Source organism: Perognathus longimembris, chromosome 5 (genome assembly GCF_023159225.1).
Source record: "Perognathus longimembris pacificus isolate PPM17 chromosome 5, ASM2315922v1, whole genome shotgun sequence".
Classification (NCBI taxonomy): domain Eukaryota; kingdom Metazoa; phylum Chordata; class Mammalia; order Rodentia; family Heteromyidae; genus Perognathus; species Perognathus longimembris.
In genome coordinates this window covers 2,010,479-2,031,468 of record NC_063165.1, presented here as the reverse complement: position 1 = coordinate 2,031,468, position 20,990 = coordinate 2,010,479, and the positions used below count along the sequence as shown (strand labels likewise).

Below are 20,990 nucleotides of genomic sequence, written 5' to 3'. Positions count from 1 at the left end.
CAAGCAACAGGACTGGCAAAAAAAAAAAAAAAAAAAAAAGAAGGGAAAAAAAGGAAAGTCCATCTCCAATTAACCAGAAAAGTCCAGGGTGGAGTTGTAGCTCAGGCAGTGGAGTGCCAGCCATGAGCAAGGAAGCTGAGCAAGTGCGAGGCCTTAACGTTCAAACCCTGGCGTGTGTGCAACACCTACCGGTTTGGGAATACCTTTACTACAGCTGCAAACATGGAGGATTCTTTTTTTTTTTTCCAGGCAGGAGAGAAAGTTTATTACCAAACTGCTGGCCCGTGGCCAAGATGGAGAATTCTCTTATATAAGGGGGCAGTCTGAAACACAAGTGACCAGGCAAGCAGTGTGACCTTGGACAAGCAGGTTTACCTTGTGTCTGATGACAGCGCTTGTTGACACACCTGTGCTGGGAGAACATGGGACACAGCTGCAGGCCCCTTGCCAGCACACAGTACAGATCCAATATCCACTAGCTGTTATTATTAGTGCTATGACTTTTTTTTTTTTCGGCCAGTCCTGGGCCTTTAACTCAGGGCCTGAGCACTGTCCCTGGCTTCTTTTGCTCAAGGCTAGCACTCTGCCACTTGAGCCACAGCGCCACTTCTGGCTTTTTCTGTTTATGTGGTGCTGGGAATCGAACCCAGGCCTTCGTGCATGCTAGGCAAGCACTCTACTGTTAAGCCACATTCCCAGCCCCTGGCTACTCTTAAATATTAGTAAACAATCCAAATTGATTATAAACTTCTGGTTTAATATCTGTATTATCAATTGCTAGTCAGTATGTACACAATATTTTCCCCAGGTTCTTTCTTTTTAAAATTTAATTGTCAATGTGATACAATGTGTTACAGTTACATATGCAAGGTAGTGAGTACATTTATTGTCAAACTTGTTACCTCCTTTTCCCCAGATTCTTATGCACCTTTATACTTTTTTTAAAATTGTTTTTATGGTACCAGTCCTGATATTTGAACTTGGAGAATGGGCACTGTCCCTGGGCTTTTTTTGCTCAAGGCTAGCATTCTACCACTTGAGCCACCGTGCCACTTCCAGGTTTTTTGGTGGTTAATTAGAGATAAGAACCTCACAGACCTTCCTACCCAGACTGGCTTAGAAACAAGATACTCAGATCGCAGCCTCCTGAGTATCTAGGATTACGGGCATGAACCACCAGCACCAGGCCTGAGCTTTATGTTTTGGAGTATTACATATAAAAATTTAAAGGCAGCTGGAACTGGGCACTGGTGGCCCACACCTATAATACTAGTTAGGAGGCTGAGATCTGAGAATCTTGATTCAAAGTCAGTTCAGGCAAATAAATTAGAGAGTATCTCCAATTAACCAACAAAATGCCTGAAGTAGAGGCATGGCTCATATGGTAGACTGCCAGCCATGAATAAAAAAAGCAAATGAGAGCTTGAGACCCTGAACTCAAGTGTCAGTACTAGTACAAAAAGAATATAAATAAATAAAAGATACCAAGCTAATGTTCTATATGTTAGATGATTGTAAAATCTGAAGGTTCACCTATCTTCCGGCCCACTCAGAAAAGACATATAAAATTAGAATCTCTTGAAGACTGAGCACATTTAAGACCCACTGCTCATTATAAGCAAAGAGCAGCAGGCCGACCTGACTTTCAAGACAGCTGAGCCCGCGGAACGTCTGCTGGAACCCATCCCAGGAGCCCTACCTTCTTCTCCTTCCCGCTGTCAGCCTGCACAGTTTCTAGACGGGCCTTTAAAGTGTGCGAAGTCCAACTTCAGCTGCTCTAATTCTTGTTCTTTCCTTTCAAGGTCTAGAAGACACATAGAAATACTCAAAACACACCAAATCATTAATTCTTTGCAAGCCTATTTGTCTCATCTTCCCTTAGTAAAGCTGGTACTGAGAACATTCTCACTTCTGATTTCCCAAAGCCTTGCATAACTAACATTCCTAAAGTCTTGTGTTTAAGTTATCAGTTTCCAGCCCATAGCAGAGAGGATTTTCTTTGTTTTTGAGGGGAGTTTTGTCAGCATGGCTAGAGATCAAACTCAGAGCCCTTTGTATACTAAGCACGCATTCTACCACAGAGATACACCCCTAGCCTCAGAGAGTTTTTGTTGCTTCATACTATGATTTAAGGCCTCATTTCACTGCCAGACATGTACTTAAGGCTTCAGGAAAATGTGTTACTTAGCGGAGAAGCCCGCCTGTCTCGTGGCACTGACTTGTATCTGTTCCATAAGAAGCAGAAGGCAACTTAGTGAGTGGTGCCAACATGGACTGATTCACACAGCGAGTCCCACCCACTGGCAGGCTGATTCAATGGGAACAACTGCAGTAGTAGTGGATGGAAGTGGGAGGCACCAGAGATCAGAACTCGAAAATGCTAGTGAGGGGTAGGACCACGTAATACTTCCTCTTCACCACATTCATCTAGTTGATGAGTCAAATGACCAATAAAATTCCTGAAGACACCCACACCAATAAAGCAACCAAACGCATTATAATTTTTAAATGTTCTGTGTCAGAATTACTGATGCTCAAAAAATCAAATCTATTATCCAAAATATTCAAGTGCTTGATCTCAAGTCCTGAGAAAATATCTTTATGTTATGACAGTATATACAAAGATTTGAGAATGAGTACTAAGAGCTGATAGTGTACTTCAGGACAGTGACTGTAAACATTAGGGTCCGTCACAGTCACGTGGAGGACTTAGGCCCCCTGCGTGAAGTTCTGTTCCAGTGTAAAAAGGGCAGACCTGAGAACTTCATTTTGTTGTTATTGTGAGGTGTTTTGTTTTGTTTTTTAATGCTCATCCTAGGGCTTGAACTCGGGACCTGGATGCTGTCCCTGAGCTTTTTTTGCTCAAGCCCAGCATTCTACCACTTGAGTCACAGCTCCGCTTCTGGCTTTCTGTGGTTAACAAGAGATGAGTGACTCACAGACTTTCCTGCCTGGAAAAGATCCCAGCCTCCTGAGCGGCTAGGATTATGGGCATGAACTTCATTGTTAACAGGCTCCCAGGAGAGGCCAATGCTGTTTGTTTAGAAAGCACACTTGCAGAATTACCTTGGCACATGAGCCTTGTCCTTGTCCTTGTCCTTGTCATCATGAGCAAAATGTAAGGAACACACAACACATAGGTAGTACCAGTGAGTAAGGGAATGCAGACACCGCAATGGAAAAAGAGCAGGAAGTAGAGGAGAGGAAAAGTGCCTGTGATGGAAACATAGTCTCTAGGAGGTCAAGCAACAAAATCCCAAGGTCACCTCACCTTGAGGAGAAAGGTTTACAAAAACACACTCAGTGGAAAAGAGCTAGGGCTTTGTAACAAGGGGACAGGGGGTTGAAAAGCAAGAGGAGGCCCAGACACAGACAAGATGTATCCTAAGGGCTCTGGAGGAAAAAACGAAGACCCTGTCCAAGAATGAAGATTAACTTGTGGGTGGACACTGGAGAGAAAAACTGGGAGAGAGCACAGAGAGGGGAGAGATTATCCAAAAAAACTGTATTCATCACCTGACTCTGTACATTGCCTCTCTGTATATCACCTTTATAATAACAATAAATTTTTTTTAAAAAATTAAAGAACAAAGGTTATAATATATAGGTCAATATTCAGACCAGACAGATTATGAAACAGGTTGGCAAAGTTCTTAGAAACTAAGGTGAAGTCACTGCAGACTAGTTTTCTTCTCCCTTGGTTTTCTTTTCTGATTTCTTACCATACAATGTACTACAACATAACTTTTATTGGAATTACATACATATATTATAATAATCATATAGGAAACATGTATCACAAAAAGAAACAAAATAAGGAAGTAACTGATAAAATTTAAATGATTTATAGTGATTTAAATTTTTCTCTTTTAAGTCTTAAAGTTTGCTTTTGTTATTAAATTACATGTTAAATGCGGTATTTCAGTCATATGTTAAATATGGTAGTTTAAAGATAGAAAAGCCAGTACCCAGCAGCTCACACCTGTAATCCTACTTATTCAGGAGGCTGAGATCTGAGGATTTCAATTCAAAACCAAACCAGGCAGGAAAGTCTGTGAGACTATCTCTAAATAACCACTAAAAAGCCAGGAATGGAGCTGTGCCCCAAATGGTAGACAGCTAGCCTTGAGTAACAAAGCTAAGGGACAGTGTCCAGGCCTTGAGCAAACCCCACTGAGAGTGCAAACAAACAAAACCTGCCCACCAGCGAGGCACCTGTGATACACATCTGTAATCCTTGCTACTCAGGAGGTTGAGATTTGGAGGATCATGGTTCAAAGCCAGCTAGAAAGTCTGTAAAATGACAACTCAAAAAAATAAGAATAGGGCTGGGGATATGGCCCAGTGGTAAAGTGCTCGCCTTGATATATATAAAGCCCTGGGTTCGATTCCTCAGCACCACATATATAGAAAAAAGCTGGAAGTGGCGCTGTGGCTCAAGAGGCAGAGTGCTAGCCTTGAGCAAAAAGAAGCCAGGGACAGTGCTCAGGCCCTGAGTTCAAGCCCCAGGACTGGCAAAAAAACCAAAACAAATTAAAAAAAAAAAAGTAAGGGTAAAGGTGAGGCTTAAGTAGTAATGCTACATACCAGTCAAGCAGACAAACAAGCATGAAACACTGAATTAAAACTCGCAAACTGAAGGGCAAAAAGCAAACCCTTCCACTCTGTTCAATTTCAGAAAATTCTGGGTGGGTGATGGTGTGGGTGAATGACTACCCAGGCACACCAGAAAGCGCCTTTCTGCTGTGTGAGGCCACCCCCTTGTGGCCAATGAAAGCATTGCTGCCACCTCAGATCAGCTGCCTTGCTGTTGTTTTTTGTTTTTAATATAATCATGTTTGAAGGTGGGTTTTTTTGTTGTTTTGGTTTGGTTTGGGTGGGGTATTTTTTTTTGACAGTATTGAGGTTTGAACTCAGGACCTTCTACTTGCTAAGGAGGACTTGTGCCACCTGAGCCACTCCAAAAATCCTTTATAGCATTGGTTATTTCTGAGATAGGTTCTGGCCAATGCTTCCCTTTCTCACTTGGGACTATTCATCCTCAGAAACTGGGATGACAGGTACACATCCAGCCATTGGTTGAGATGGACTCTCCTGGACTTTTATGTCCAAGATGGCCTCAAACTGTGAGCCCAGTCTCTGCCTAGGATTAAAGCTTAGCTTGCAATTTTTTTTAAACCCAGGGGCATACTATGGCTAGTGAGTGAATGATAAATTATATAGTCAAGGTATTATCTTACCCAGACTTGATATTAAAATAGGGAAGGAACGACCATGTAACCTAGATTGTTTCACTTGTTCTTAGCATTCAACTACATAAAGTGGATGAGAGTTAGCGGGGCTTCACAGACCCGATACACAGAAACCACCCACACATCAGGCATCTCAACACCAACTGAAGAGATCACCAATACCCCTTTGATATGCTTTTTTGTTTTACTTTGTGTGGGGCAGATTTACTGTTGCTGCTTTTGGTTGGTTGGTTGGCTTGGTTTTGGTTTCTTGGCAGTACCAGAGTCCACAGTTAGGGCTTCACACTTCCTAGATGGGCACTCTACTACCCAAGCTATGCCTTAACTCTTTGCTTTAGTGATTTTTCAAATAGAGTTTCATATTTTTCTGGTTTTGGTTTTTGGTTTTCTTATTTTTGGAAGGGTAGGGGCCTGGCTGGCCTGGAGAGCAGTCTTCCTATTTACGCCTTCCCAGCAGCTGGGATGACAGGCATATGTCCAGGTTTTTTGGTTGAGTTGTGGATCTCGCTAACTTCTTCCCTAGGCTGCCTGGGATCATAACCTTCCCAGTGTCTGCCTCCTAAATAGCTGGAATTACAGACATGAGCCACAGTATCTGGCAACTTTTGTTTCATTTCTTCCAGTCCTGGGACTTGAACTCATCATCTGGGCACTGTCACTGAGCTTCTTTTGCTCAAGGCTAGCACTCTACCACTTGAGCCACGGAGCCACTTCTGGCCTTTTTCTATTTATGTGGTACCGAGGAATTGAACCCAGGGCTTCATGCATGCTAGGCAAGCACTCTACCACTAAGCCACATTCCCAGCCCAACTGTTATGTTTTTATCACTAAATTCAGAAAATAATTTAGAGTATGCGACTAATGGATTCCATCAGTAATGTATCAAAATGTATCCCATCAGTAATGTTTCCTAGGGTATGGTAACAAAGTATCACAATTCGAGTGGCTCAGAGCAGCTAAAAAGCATTGTCTGGGGTCAGGTGCAGTAGGAAGGACCACAGCGACTCTGAACGGGAAGGGTTCTTCTTTCTCTTTCATCTTGGCTTGTGACTGCATCTTATCAGTCTCTGCCTCTCTCTACCTTCATGTGGCCTCCCTGTGTCTTCCCACCAACACCTCCACATAACTTTCACAGGCCTTTTATACTGTCTTCCTTCTGTGCTTGTGTCCAAGTGTTGGGGGGATTTTCCCGTTCCGGTACTGGGATTTGGACACAGGGACTCCCATTTTGATAGATAAGCACCCCACCACTTGAGGCATTCCCAGCCCTTTTTGCTTTTATTTTTCAGGTTGGGTCTCATTCTTTTTAAGACCTGGAACAGGATTCCTTCTACTTAAACCTCCTCCATAGCTGGGATGACAGGTGTAAGCTACTATACCTGCCCAAACTTTTCCTTTTCATAATGTTACATCATATTAGACTCAAGCCCACCAAAACAATCATTTAACTTCACTAATACTCTATTTCCAAGTCCCAGTCTAAGAAAGTAGCGGCTAGAGTTCAACTTCTTATTTTTGAGGGGGTGGTGATATTCAGCAGTACTATTACAGAGTGTCATCTGAAATCTCTACAAATAGGACCATCAGCCCTTTGTGGACCTAATAAAGCTGTTAAGAGACAGTCCTAGTCACATGGTTTTCCAAACATGTAGCAATCTCAAGGATAATTGTGAGTCCTTCAAGGTCCCTAGAGGGGGAACAGTGGTAGCTGAGTGTTGGGGATTCAGCTTTGGCCTTGAGGGGGGAAGGGCAAGGAGAGCTATCCTGAGATGCTGCCCTTCCCCCAGCCCTGGGGCAGTGTGGAAGCAAGCCACACCTCTCTGGGTCGGGAACCAGAAGGGGTAGCTTTGCGACCAGCCCCCCAACTTCTCGCCAGCTAGCACGTGTGCTCCCCATTTCGCGGGCTTTGCCCAGGGGTGGTGCTATGGGAGTGACGTTAGCCCATGAGGGGGTCTTAAGACAAGCTCGCCAGCCTATCGCCAGCTCCTGGTCTATCACCCCTTTTCTCGTCAGCATTACTATATTAACTGTTAGCCACTCCCCTATTAAATCACTCCCCTATTAAATCTTGAAGCTGTCTTTGAGACTCCACATACGCCTGGCTTCCTTCGTGGGTAAGGAGGGAGGAATGGGGATCTCGTTTGGCCACATGCACCTGAGGCCTTCCCTAGCCCCCCACTCCACCCTGGCCTTACCTGCTGGTCGGGCAACCGGGGGAGAGGGGGAGAAAGGGAGCACAGATAAGAGAGTAAGCCTAGCATCCCCACGCCAGGGGAGGCAAACCTAGCCTGGCAGCTGAGAATCTCACAAACTTCACATTATCAACCCAATTCTAAGTCTAGTAAGCTGCATATTTCAAAGAAGCTGTTTAGTATCTCAGGGCTCATGGGAATAATCCAGGAGGCCACCACAAATCTAACAGGCTTGCTGAGCGTCGCCATAGGTTCTAACCCATAACCAGAGCGGGCGGGTCCTGTGATGCAGAGCCAGCTTTTCCAACACACTAGAACAAAGTCCTTTTCCGCATGCCACTCAAAGGAACCACTCCTACCTCGCATGCCCAGTCACCAGATACGACTTCCCCTCACCTCTCCGCCCAGGTGGAATTCAGAATTCCATGGGGAAATGTCCTGGAATGGGCCTTTCTGTCACATGGCATCAATGATGGTACTTATTTCCTACACTGCCATGACTGTTTTCATCTTCCCCACTATGTTCCTTAAGGATTACAACCCACTAAAATATCCAAGTAGGATCCTACAAGAGACCAGTATCAGATTTCTAAGCCCCAGGGTCACTTTGCAGGCCCCGAGCCAAATCCCATGAAGGGATTTCAAGAGATAGGAGCCCCCCCCAAAGTCATGAGCATCTATCCTCTCTTAAAAATATTTGTTTGAAAAGAAAAAGAAAAGCCAGGCACTGGTGGCTCACACCTGTCATCCTAGCTACAGGAGGCTGAGATCTGAGGGTCATGGTTCCAAGCCAGCCCAAGCAGAAAAGTCCCCATGAGACTCTTATCTCCACTCAAGTGGTAGAGCCCTAGCCTTGAGCACAAAGAGGCTCGGGGACAGCACCCAGACCCTGACAGTTATGCCCCTGGTGCCCCCTCTGGGATGTCGTCCTCTGGCTGGGGCTATGGGAGCTGTCAAGTATCTTCCCCACAGAAGCAGCTTCTTCCTGAGGTGGTGCTCCTCACCCTCCTGCTCCTCCAGGCATGTGCTGGTTCTCTTCACCACCCCACCCCCCATGCCTCCTTAAGTCACCTCTTCACTCTACCGTCTCATTATTTTTTGTTGCCAATACTGGAGTTAAGCTAAGTCCTCAGCTTTCTCGGTTTGTTTGCTTGGCTGTAAGTTACTCTACCACTTGAACCATGCGTGCAGCCTGGCTTTTTGCTGGCTACCTTGGAAGTGGGAGTCTCGGGGACTTGTCTGTCCAGGCTGGTTCTCAACTGAGCTACTCTGCCTCTCGGCCTTCTGAGTGGTCAGGGTGAGTGAGGGGTGAGAGATCATGGCGGCCTGCTCCACTGCAGTTTACCACCTTCACTTCCTCATCAACACAAGAACTCCTCGCAGTGTCTCTTTTTCCAGGCACAACAAAATGGCTGTCAAATTAATTACCTCTTCTAATTCATCTGTGGACCACAGAAAATCTTCTTAGAGCTAAATGGAGTCCCCTACTTTCTCAGTGATATTAAATTCCCAGGCAATTAATCTCAGAAACGCTTTGGCAATCCTGTTCTACAATGGTTTTCAAATCCCACTGCTAAGAACCCAAGGGTGTCTTCAGGAACAATGACTGTTCTGTAAACATTTTAGTATTTCCAGTTTACAATTTTTATAGCTATCTGGGGGGAATAACTTGAAATTCATAACATATTGCATGAATAAAATTTCAAAGAATGTCCACATATCCTTTTCCTCAGTCTTACATTAATACTTTACCACAACTGGTCATTTAGATCACATTTCTCTCTCTCCTCCTCACCCCCATCGTTTGAAGGTAAATTACATAAACTATGTCCTATTGCTCCTAAATACTTCAATGAATGTTTACCAAGAACAAGGACAATGAATGTGTTAGACACCCTACACTCATAATATATAATTATCAACTTCTAGAAAATAATAGCACCTTTATCTAATCTGCTACCAGCATTTGAATTTTGTACCCCAGAGTCCTCTGTAGCAAGTTTTCCTGTCAAGTACAGAATCCAGTCCCAGGTCAGGTATTGTACTACTTGCCATAGAACTTGAGCTCCCTGTAATGTGAAACATCTTCCAAAGCCTATGTTTTCTGTGACAACATAGCTATATATTTGTAACCGTTTGAAAATTAACCAGGCACCAGTGGCTCATACTTGTAATCCTAGCTACTCAGGATGCTGAGATCTGAGAATCACAATTTAAAGCTAGCCTGGGCAGGAAAGTCCATGAGACTGTTAATCTCCAATTAACCACCAGAAAGCCAGAAGTAGACCTGTAGCTCACTCAAGTGGTAGAGAGCTAGCCTTGAGTGAAACACTCAGGGACAGTGGCCAGGTCCTGAGCTCAAGTCCCAGGACCAGCATTCTGTGTGTGTGTGCCCATGCACACACATGTGTGCATGCATGTGTGCACATGTGTGCGTGCATATGTGTACGTGTGTTAAACAATTATTAGACCCACAATTGACATGGAAATGCCACTTACTAATCTCAAACTTTAACTGTCATTAGGCCTGGGGTGTTGGGCACACCTATAATTCCAGCTACTCAAGAGTCAGGAGGCACCAGGCTTAAACCTGAAATTCCAGCTACTCAGGAGTCTGAGATCTGAGGATCATGGTTCCAAGCCAGCCCTGGCAGAAAAGGCAGTGAGACTCTAGTGGTAGAGCACTAGCCTTGAGCAAAACAGTTAAGGGACAGAGACTAGGCCCTGAATTCAAAGCCCTAGCACCAGCACCAAAAAAATTTAAAAAGTAGTGTTTGATATCCACATTCTGAGAGGAAGCAGAGTTGTGGCTCCAGTGGTAGAGCAACAGCCTTGAACAAAAAAAATCAAACAAGAACACAAGGCCCTGAGTTCAAATCCCAGTATGGGGTGGGGTATAGTTGGGCACGATTAAAAAAAAAAAAAAGCACTGAGACTCCAGAACCAGACCCACATATATATATATCTGCTATCCTTTTCACAAATGGTCCCAGGTCAGCTGGCCTCATCTGAGGAGTGCTACTTGAGAAAAAAAGACACAACATCATCATCACAGAAGGTTCTAATACACAGACTTGACAAGTTAGTACTGATACAACAATTTAAAATTAAACAATTTAAGTTCCTTCCACTGCTAATAACACCAGGCACCAGAGGCTCATGCTTAAAATCCTAGCTACTCAGGAGGCTGAGTTGTAAGGATCATGACTCAAAGGCAGCCCAGATAGGAAAGTCCATGAGACTCCTATCCATTAACCAGCCAAAAGAAGTGGAGCTGTGGCTCAAGTGGTAAAGCATTAGCCTTAAGCAGAAAAGCTCAGGGACAGCACCCAGGCCCTGAGTTCAAGCTCTAGGACTAGCACAAGAGAAAAAAGGAGGGGAGGCAAAAAGGGATAGGGACGAATGAGAAGGTGTTGGGTTGGCAGAAAGGATATTGTGATTATGAAGATGAAATGAGAATTTTGGGGGGGAAGGGGACAGGGAGTATAATAGAAATGGCGAGACTGGTTGGAATATAGTGTAAATATGTGGGGTATTATCAGTGAACACCTCCACTCCCCACCCCCCATAATATAAGCTAATTTAAAAGAAATAAAGGAAACAAGGAAAAACAATAGGTTTATCCCAGCTTAAAATACAATTTTAACAACCAGTGTTGGATGAATAAAGGATGAAGCAGGGTAAACTACCTTTCACTGAGCACTCACTCGGGTGTACTGCTCTGTCCAGGGTTATCTGGACCAAGTCCAGGCACAATCTAAGCGCTCACTTTACAGGCCTTGAAGCTGTGGGTTACATACAATAAGGGACAGGCCTGGAATTCAAAATTAGGCCAGTCCTTTATTTATTAAATTTTTTGTGCTGGTCCTGGGGGCTTGAACTCAGAACCTGAGCACTGTTCCTTAGCTTTTTCACTCGATGCTGCACTACAACTTGAGCTACAGCTCCACTTCTGGCTTTTTTGGTGGTTAATTAGAGATAGAGTCTCACAGACTTTCCTGAGTTGAACCTCAGATCTCAGCCTCCTTTATAGCTTGGATTACAGGCGTGAGCCATCTGGCACCCAATCCTAGGCCAATCTTAATGCAGCCTCTCAACACCTTTCCCAAATTCATGAAGTGATGGTGCCGGAGCCAGAACTGAAGCTACTAGGCTATAAATCTGAGTGCTCTGTTATACCGGGAGCTCAAGTGGTTTCCTAGCTGGCAGCACTATTTATCCAGGATTTCTATGAGCCAAGCATTGACCAAGCAAGCACTTCAGAAGGATTATGTCATCTTAAACCCGTCACATCCTCAGAAGCAAGCATTACTGTCTCCATTTTAGAAACAAGTTAACACACTTGATGTGAGTCAGCAAGCAGGCCAGATGCTCCCACCTGTCTATTTTTCCACTGCTGATCCTTAATAATGACACTGTTCTCACGTCATCACTAGGACTAATCATTTCTTCTCGCCTTCCTCCTACTCCAGCCAGAGTCCAATGGAGCCCAGGGCCTTCTTGAAGAACACTCCATCATTACTCCCCTACATCTTCCACCCGAGCCCTCAAACCTACCCTGTACTCAGATGCACGTCCTCCCCCTGGATATGTTACCTGAATCACTACTTGGTGGTGTTCCCTTATAGAACTCTAGATTGCTTCTTATCTCAATGAAGACAAACCACAACTGACTTCTATGAACTCACACTTACTATCCCTGCTTCTGCTTCACCCCCATCTTTCCTCTATCTAGCAAGTACAAAAACGAGCTAATGAACCTGTATTGGTCCTCATTTCCATTTGTGACTCAAAATATCTTCTAAAATAGCCGTTTCCTTCTGAAACATCATGCTTTTCTCCTCTGTGCTCAAGCATTCCCTAATGATGCTTAGGCAACCATCGTCAGATTCATTCCAAACCACTACTCACCTTCCCAGCGGGCCATCGTACCGGCCTGCAGGTTGTGTTACAGCCTAAGTGCTCTCATCCAAGCCATCCAAACAGAACCTTATCTATATTCTAAACCTCTCCTCAAATTAGGTACACAGCTTTCTTCTACCCTGTCTCATGTGTTCCTACCTTCACATTGCTCTTGGTCACTGCTTAATACTAAAGGGGGTGACAGTGTTCAAAAAGAAATGTGCTCATTACCTGACTTGGGACAGTGTATCCCCTCTGCACATCACCTTTATAATAATAATAATTTTGTTTTTTGCCAGTCCTAGGACTTGAACTCAAGGCCTGAGCACTGTCTCTGGCTTCTTTTTGCTCAAGGCTAGCACTCTACCACTTGAGCCACAGTGCTACTTCCGGCTTTTTCTGTTTATGTGCTGAGGAATCGAACCCAGGACTTCATGCCTCAGCAAGCATTCTACCGCTAAACCACATTCCCAACCCCTATAATAATAATTTTAAAACATTAAAAAAACAACACTTCGGGCTGGGGATATAGCCTAGTGGCAAGAGTGCCTGCCTCGGATACACGAGGCCCTAGGTTCGATTCCCCAGCACCACATATACAGAAAAAACGGCCAGAAGCGGCGCTGTGGCTCAAGAGGCAGAGTGCTAGCCTTGAGCGGGAAGAAGCCAGGGACAGTGCTCAGGCCCTGAGTCCAAGGCCCAGGACTGGCCAAAAAAATAAAAAAACTACAAAAAAAAAAACAACACTTCAACCTCTAGAAGCAAGAACAGGTGACACCAGCCAAGGCCAAGAACCTACTAGAAGACAGGGCTAGTGTGAGAGAGAAGGAATCAATATGTCAAACATTTCTTGCTGCCACAATATGATCCTTGGATTTCCTCTGTGGGATCAGTACTGAGCCATGACCTGAGTGATTTGCATGGAAGGACAAGTCATTGCAAAGGTCCAGGACTGTCCTATGTAGGCCTTACAAAAAAGAAAAAAGGGGAAGGGCTTTATTTCTTTTCACATACTTCCCAAGAACGCAAGATCAAAAATTAGATAAAAGTCACTTTAGAAGCCCATCTTTCCATCTGGGATTTGGCCATAATAGCAGAGAATTCAGAATCAGGTCAAGCTGAAATTCATAGTAAGCCTTCCTGCAAGTCATCTTTGGTTCTTCTTGCTGCGAACACCAGGTTTCTGGTAGCACAACACAAGCAGCACAACTACAACTCAGAAAGAGGGGCGTGCAGAAACAGGAATACAATCCCTCAGAACCTAATATCCAGCCAGACACCAGAGAAAACAACAGACAAAAACAGGAGGCCAGAAATCCCACCAACTCACTACACAAAACAAGAACAAAATCAAGCTGTCAGAAGGACAGGAGACTACTACCCCAGGAGAACTAGTCTCTGAGAAGTCAGAGCTGACAATGACTCTAGGCAAAGGCTATGTCCAATAATGCAAAACCTTTTAAGCTATGGCAAAGTCTTGTTTAGGTCCCGAGTGGTTTGTTGATTGGTTGGTTGGCCTCTATCCTAAGAGAAAGGAGTGGCTGTTTCAATACCTTGACTTGAGTAAGGGAATAACATAATCAGATTGAATAGTCAAAAATGACTCCAGACTGGATGCAGTGGCTCACACAAACTATCCCAACTCACTCAGGGGCAGAGATCTAGAGGATTGCAGTTCAAGGCCATTCCAAGAGAAAAAGTTAGCAAAACCCTGCCTAAACCAATAAGCAGGTGTGGTGGCACACACAGGAAGTGTAGGTAGAAGGATGAAGGTCTGAGGCCATCCCTGGGACCAAAACAAGAGATCTTATCCAAACAATAACTAAAGCCAAAAAAAAGGGCTGACGGTATGGACTCAAGTGGCTACCTAAGAAGTGGGAAGCCTTGGATTCAAACCCCAGTGTTGCCAATAATAAATAAGCAAAAACAGGCTGGCAAGATGGATGCTCCCCACAGGTAGCAAGCACAGGGATTTAGGCAAGAGATGAAAGTGGAAATGGAAGCAAGCTGATAAAGGCAGAGGAAATGCACAGGACTCCCTGTGGACAGAGTGATGCTTGGAAGAAAATGAAGCAGGATAGAGTGAAAAGAGAGCAAAGAGATCATTATTATGAGCCAGACACAAAAAAGCAAATATAAATATTAAGAAAGTGAAAACTGTCCTGCCTGCCATTTTTCAGGCTAGAATAGCAGGCCTAGATAAAGCCAGATGCCAAGTACCCAGGAAACAGCATGTCCTTGGGAGCAAGGACAATCCAGCTGAGAAGTGTTACAATGACCTTTTCTTCAAGCAGCAGTCCCTGGTTTATTCACTGAGAATCAACTCTGACTTCCACACACCCCCACCTCCCATTCTCAGAAACTTTGCTGAGACTTGACTTTAAAAGGAAAACAACCAGTCTGCCTGCAGTCACTATGACACAGATTGATTTCACTCTAGCCACAGAGCTTCAAGGAAGGGATTTCCAGACACCGCTATACACTGTTAGAAAACTGTAGTATTCAAACAAATGAAACCTGGACCCACTTCATATTCATAATTACGATGTCTCTTATGAAACTCTACTTTGCCTTGAGCCTCCAAAAGGTCATTTGAGGACACAGTAAGAAGATGGCCCTCTACAAAGCCAAGAAAGGCCATGAGTAAAATGAAACCCACTGACAACTTGAACTTTGATTTCCACTTTTCAAAACTATGACAAATTTGTAGAATAAGCCCCCCTCCCTACACACACCCAAACCCCTACTTCATTTCCACACTATCTAAATCCTATCCTTCCAAGTTCTACTGTCACAGACTCCATTCTGACCTTGTCACACTGCAAGTCTGTTTCTGGTGATCTCACATAGATTAGGATAGGATAGACCTTTAGAATGTGAAATGATCACCAAACAAGGAGGAAGAAATGTCAAGTAGGAAGGTTAGGGCTAGAGATAAATCCAGCAGCAACTGCATTCAAAATGATAACTGAAGCTATGTGTGTATACAAGCCTGCCTAGTCCATGAAGCTGAGAAGGGCTCAGGCCTGAGGCTCAAATAACTCTCCTACTGAAGGCTGCTAAAAAGAAAAACATAAATGAGAAAATATCTCCCAGAATAAGCCTTCCATCAAATTCCCACTTGTTTGGTTGTTTTTTTTGCCAGTCCTGGGGATTGAACTCAGGGCCTGGGCACTGCCTCTGAGCTTCTTTTGCTTAAGGCTAACACTCTACCCTTGAGCCACAGAATCACTCCAGTTTTTTCTGTGTATATGGTACTGAGGAATTGAACCCAGGGCTTCATGCACGCTAGGCAAGCACTCTACCACTAAGCCACATTCCCAGTCTCCCACAGATTTTTTTTTTTTTTTTTTTTTTTTGGCCAGTCCTGGGGCTTGGACTCAGGGCCTGAGCACTGTCCCTGGCTTCTTCTTGCTCAAGGCTAGCACTCTGCCACTTGAGCCACAGCGCCACTTCTGGCCATTTTCTGTATATGTGGTGCTGGGGAATTGAACCCAGGGCTTCATGTATATGAGGCCAAGCACTCTTGCCACTAGGCCATATCCCCAGCCCCATCCCACAGATTCTTAGGTGACCCCCATAAAAGTTTGCTTTGGGCAGGAAACTGTACTCCAAACACTGACTCATATTATCTGAGTCATGAGATGTAAATATATTTCTCACAATGACAATTCATGACTTTACAGTGAAAACAGCCAACCAGCAGGCTAGCATACTTTGTTACCAGGCAGCATTTTCCTTTTCTGAAACAAATGCATAGGAATTACTGAATATCCAGAAACTGCTAGATGACCATGAGGCGATGACCATGAAGCAAGTCAGGACATCCACAACGTAGAGCACATCCAGCAGGGTCCCAGTGGAAAAGACAAAGGACTCTTACAGATCAGAAAGCCAGTGTGGGATGCAGCAAGAAATGTGAGACACCCAGAGGATAACAACCGGGAAAAGGATAAGTGGAGATAGCGGTACCACTGGAGCTCCTGAGGGCGGGACTGTGGAAAAGACTGCCCTGGTAGTGGAAGAAGGCAGCCACCAAGATAGCAGCAGTGTGGGCGGGAGGACCGCACCTCCACAACTGGCCGGCTCTTCCCAGTGAGACCTTCCACAGTGAGCTCTGGATGTACCTCTGCCAGGAGCCACATCACGACAACAGCCCAATGGAATGCAAGGAATTAGCCTTACCTTCAGAGGCTGATTTGTTACTCAGTCTCAAGCAAGCAAGTGCTGAATCAAAGCTAAGAAGAACTTCTTGAGGCTTCAAGATTGCTTTTTAACATAATCACTCTGTTCAAATCTCAGAAGTGTAAATTAAGCTGGGCACTGGTGGTTCATGCCTATAATCCTAGCTAGTCAGGAGGCTGAGATATGAGGTTCTACATTTGAAGCCAATTTGGGCAGGAAAGTCCATGAGACTCTTTATCTCCAATTAACCAGCCACCAAAGTACCAAAGACAGAAGTGGAGCTGTGGCTCAAGTGATAGAGTACTAGCTTCAAGCAAAAAACAAAGCTCAGGGCTAACACCCAGTCACTGAGTTCAAGCCCCAGGACTGGCGTGCCGTGCACGCACACACAGAATCTGAATTGACAAGTCCTAGGAACTACACTCTACTCAGTGCTAAACATGGACTCTGAAGCTGAACATAGTGGTATACACCTGTAATACCAGCACTTGAGAAGTTGAGGTAGGAAGATTGAGGACAGCCTGCACTTCAGAAAGAGTTTAAGGACAGTGTAGGCTATATAACTAGACCCTACCTAAAGTCAATTTTTTAAAAAAAATTGACTCTCCCATCTACTCAGACAAGTGAGCCACTATCTCTACAAAGAAGTTCTCTACAGGCCAGTTACTATCGGCAAGAGCTTGAACTTATACAACTAATTGCTTTTAAGATACCAAAAGCATAAAATTCTTCTGCCAATGATCTTTAATTCTGAGCATTTGCTGTATGCATTTCTCTTTTTAAAGTGTGAATATGAGTGATGTTCATGCTGAAATTAACGTATCAAGAAATATTTAAAATTGATTCTATTTTTTCGATGAATAAGGCTATGATTTAGTATAAGAATGTCTTGTCTAGAAATATTAAATTGATCTTCCTTCATTGAGACCACTTTGGGCAATGGAGTGCTCCTTTGAATGTTATGTGATGCCTCCACACAACACCTGTTCTTTTGTAGTACGTATCTGGCCTTCTGGGGGTGGGGACAACTTTTACTCCACACCACAGTCTTTATTTGGTTCTCCCTTGGGCCTATGAAAAACATTCCTGTGTAAAAATTTGCGAATATGGTTGTTTGCATACATTCTTATTGTAAATCCGCACATGGCAAAAAAAAAAAAAGGAATATGGAAATCATAAAGCACAAACCATAAAAGCACTGGCTGTGTAGTAACTAAGCTTAGGGATAGCTTAAATGCGATGTTCAGTTTGTAAAAGGTCCTTCCTAATTTCTATAGTAAAGTCTTTGACACTTGAGCAATAGAAACAATACTTGATTTATTTTTGTAAGTATTTGAAGTATTATTTTAAATAATGACTGTCCAATGAATAGTTGTGAAATGTTTTTAAGAAAACTTTTTTCTGAAAAAAAAAATTCTGCCAATGAAGAGCGCAGGAGAGAAAGCTGCCATCGTTTAACACCAACATATATGTGCAACTTACTCACTCACTGATGGCGTCTGCAAGCCTTTCTTATGTCTGACTCTCCCAAACGTAAGGGCTACCACAATACCTTATATAATTGCGTTACAGCCACACATTTAAGATGTCTGATGGAACAAATTACTGTCACCACCAGACTGCTAAAAATGTAGCGAAGACTCACTTTTCTCTACAATCTTTAACTTCTGGAAGCTTTCCAGTACCTCCCCATTTAGTAATCTGGGTAAGAAGTCCCGTATTTGCATCACTTCAGTTGTCAACCGCTCCAGGTCCTTCTTTCTGACTTTAACAAATTCTTCTTTACTTCCAATGTGCTAAAAGGAGGAACAGATTCTTAAGATTACTATGTTTCTTTTCAGATATCTAAAACCAGCAGTCCAAGTCAACTTGCTTCCTTTTCCTCCATGCCTCTCATATTTGTAACTGTTTCAAAAGCCTGTGCTTACCTAGTGTGCCTTTTGATAGAGGTTATATACAAAATAGCACTGAATACTTAATTAAGGCCCAGTCATGGAAATGGGAATCAAAACACTACAGCTGTGCCCACCTACAGTCAAGGCATGACTTGGGCCCAGAGTTCTAGAGCAGCCTGGGCAACACAGCAAGGCAAGACCCCAGTTCAAAAAAAGAGGTGAGCTCATGAGCACCAGCCACTCAGGAGGCTGAGATCTGAGGGTGGTGATTCAAAGCCAGTGCAGGCAGGAACGTCTATAAGACTCTGATCTCCAAATAAGGAAGGAAAGAAGGAAGGGAGGGAGAGAGGGAGGGAAAGAGGGAGGGAGGGAGGAAGAAAAAGGATAGGAAGGCAGGCAGGCAGGCAGGCAGGCAGGCAGGCAGGCAGGCACACAGGCAGGCAGACAGGAAGGCAGGAAGGCAGGGAGGCAGGGCTGGGGATGTGTCATAGTGATAGAGTGCTTGCCTAGCATGCACAAAGCCCTAGGTTTGATTCATCAGTACCACAGAATCCAGAAGTGGGGCTGTGGCTCAAGTGGTAGAGCTCTAACCTTGACCTGAAGAGCTCAGAGATAGTGCCCAGGTCCCTAAGTTCAAGCCCCGGGACTGGCAAAAAAAAAAAAAAAAGAAAGGAAGGAAGGAGGGGAGGGGAGGGGAGAGAAGGGAAGGGAAGGGGAGTGAGGAAAAGAATGACAGAAAGGAAGGTAAAAGAAAGAAAGCTAGAAGTAGAGCTGTGGCTCAACCTTGAACAAAAAAGGTCAGGGATAGAGCCCAGGCCCCGAGTTCAAGCCCTAGGGCTGGCATACAAAAAAGGGAGGGGATGAGGTGGAGAGAGACATACTGAAGGGAAAAATAAGTGCATCCAGTGGTGGGCACCAGTGGCTCGTGTCTGTAATCCAGACTACACCCGGAATTCTCTCCACCCAGACCAGGCTAGGAACACGGGAAGCCCAAAGTCTGCAGCCGCAGCCTCAGGGACCTCCTGACCCAGTCTGAGGGTCTCTACTTCTGCCTCAAGCCCAGTCCTGTCGGCTGTGGGCCAGGGAACGCTGGCCTCAAGCCCTGGACAAGGCCTTGAAGGAGCATGGAAGGCTGCAGCTCAACAGGCTCCGGGCAGGAGCACCACTGACCCGGGTAGCCTCAGCACCACCTGCCTCGCCCATGGCCACAGCCTAGGCTCCGTTAGCCTGCACCCTGTCCTTGGACCTCCTGCAGGCCAGAAAGCGTGGGAGTGCAACCACACTGAGTCCAGACAGAAAGCCTCGAGGCTCAAGTCTCCTGGAGTTTGCACCACATCCTCAGTGAAGAGAAAGCAATCAAGGGGTGGTCAGCGCGGTCCCACGCAGTAGTGTCAGGTTCAGCCTGATGGTCAACTGCAAAGTGAGGACCAGGCATGAGTGTCTAGTGCTGAGTTGTTCCTGCTCCACGGGGCCCAGATGGCATGGTCTCTCCTTCTCCCCAACTGCCGCCCGCCCCTCATCACCTCTCTTCCCTCCTCCCCTGCTGAGCTCAGGACTTTCCTCCTGAGGGTTGCTTTTCTGTGTGCCCCAGGAGAGCCACTTCCCCTCCACTGGGGAGGGAGGGCCTCCCCATCTCCTCCACACCCCTGCACCTACCCCAAGACACTGGGGAGTCAGGGGAGGGAGGGCCTTCCCCCCTCCTCCACAACCCTGGACTTCCCCGGGGACACTGAAGACCCTCCCTCCACACCCCTGCACCTCCCCGGGACACTGGGGCGTCAGGGGAGGGAGGGCCTTCCCCCCTCCTCCGCACCCCTGCACCTCCCCGGGACACTGGGGAGTCAGGGGAGGGAGGGCCTTCCCCCCTCTTCCACATGCCTGCACCTGCCGGGGGACACTGAGGAGTCAGGGGAGGGAGGGCCTCCCCCCCTCCTCCACACCCCTGCACCTGCCGGGGGACACTGAGGAGGGAGGGGAGGGAGGGCCTCCCCCCCTCCTCCGCACCCCTGCACCGGGCCCGGGGTGGCGGGCGTAGGGCCTCCCCCCTCCCCCGCACCCCTGCACCGGGCCCGGGGTGGCGGGGGTAGGGCCTCCCCCCCCCTCCTCCGCACCCCTGCACCTGCCGGGGGACACTGAGGAGGGAGGGGAGGGAGGGCCTCCCCCCTCCTCCGCACCCCTGCACCTCCCCCGGACACTGAGGAGTAAAGGGAGGGAGGGGGGCCCCTCCGCACCCCTGCACCGGGCCCGCGGTGGCCGGGGTAGGGCCGGCCCGTGCACCCGCTAAGCTCGGCCTCCTCGCCGGCTCCGCTCCACGCCGGGCACTAGCGGCTCTCCACAGAGCCTCGGTGCGCGGGGCGCGAAGGCGCCGCCGGGGCCTCGGGCGGCTTCGTCCCTCGCTGCCCCCCGGCTAACCTCGCGGCCGGCCGGCCGTCCTAAACGCCGGCGACGAGCAGCCCGGACGCGCCCGAGCCGCCACCGAGGAGCAGCTCTGCCTCCGGCGGGCGCCGCAGCCGCGCCGGCCCAGAGAACGCGCGGGGGCGCGGCGGCGCCTCTGTGACGTCATC

The 20,990-nt window shown here is 46.2% G+C and overlaps 1 protein-coding gene across 1 annotated transcript in view; it reads right to left on the bottom strand.

The window, feature by feature from the left end:
• The window catches only part of LOC125351419 (heat shock transcription factor 2 binding protein), a 51,033-nt gene extending 30,130 nt beyond the window's left edge, over window positions 1-20,903 (bottom strand). The window contains 5 exon segments of the mRNA XM_048346164.1: window positions 1,700-1,747; window positions 1,749-1,804; window positions 18,177-18,327; window positions 19,597-19,839; window positions 20,839-20,903. Coding sequence (XP_048202121.1) covers window positions 1,700-1,747; window positions 1,749-1,804; window positions 18,177-18,327; window positions 19,597-19,629 — 288 coding nt within the window. The 5' untranslated portion in view covers window positions 19,630-19,839; window positions 20,839-20,903.
• Between the last annotated feature and the right edge of the window lie 87 nt (window positions 20,904-20,990).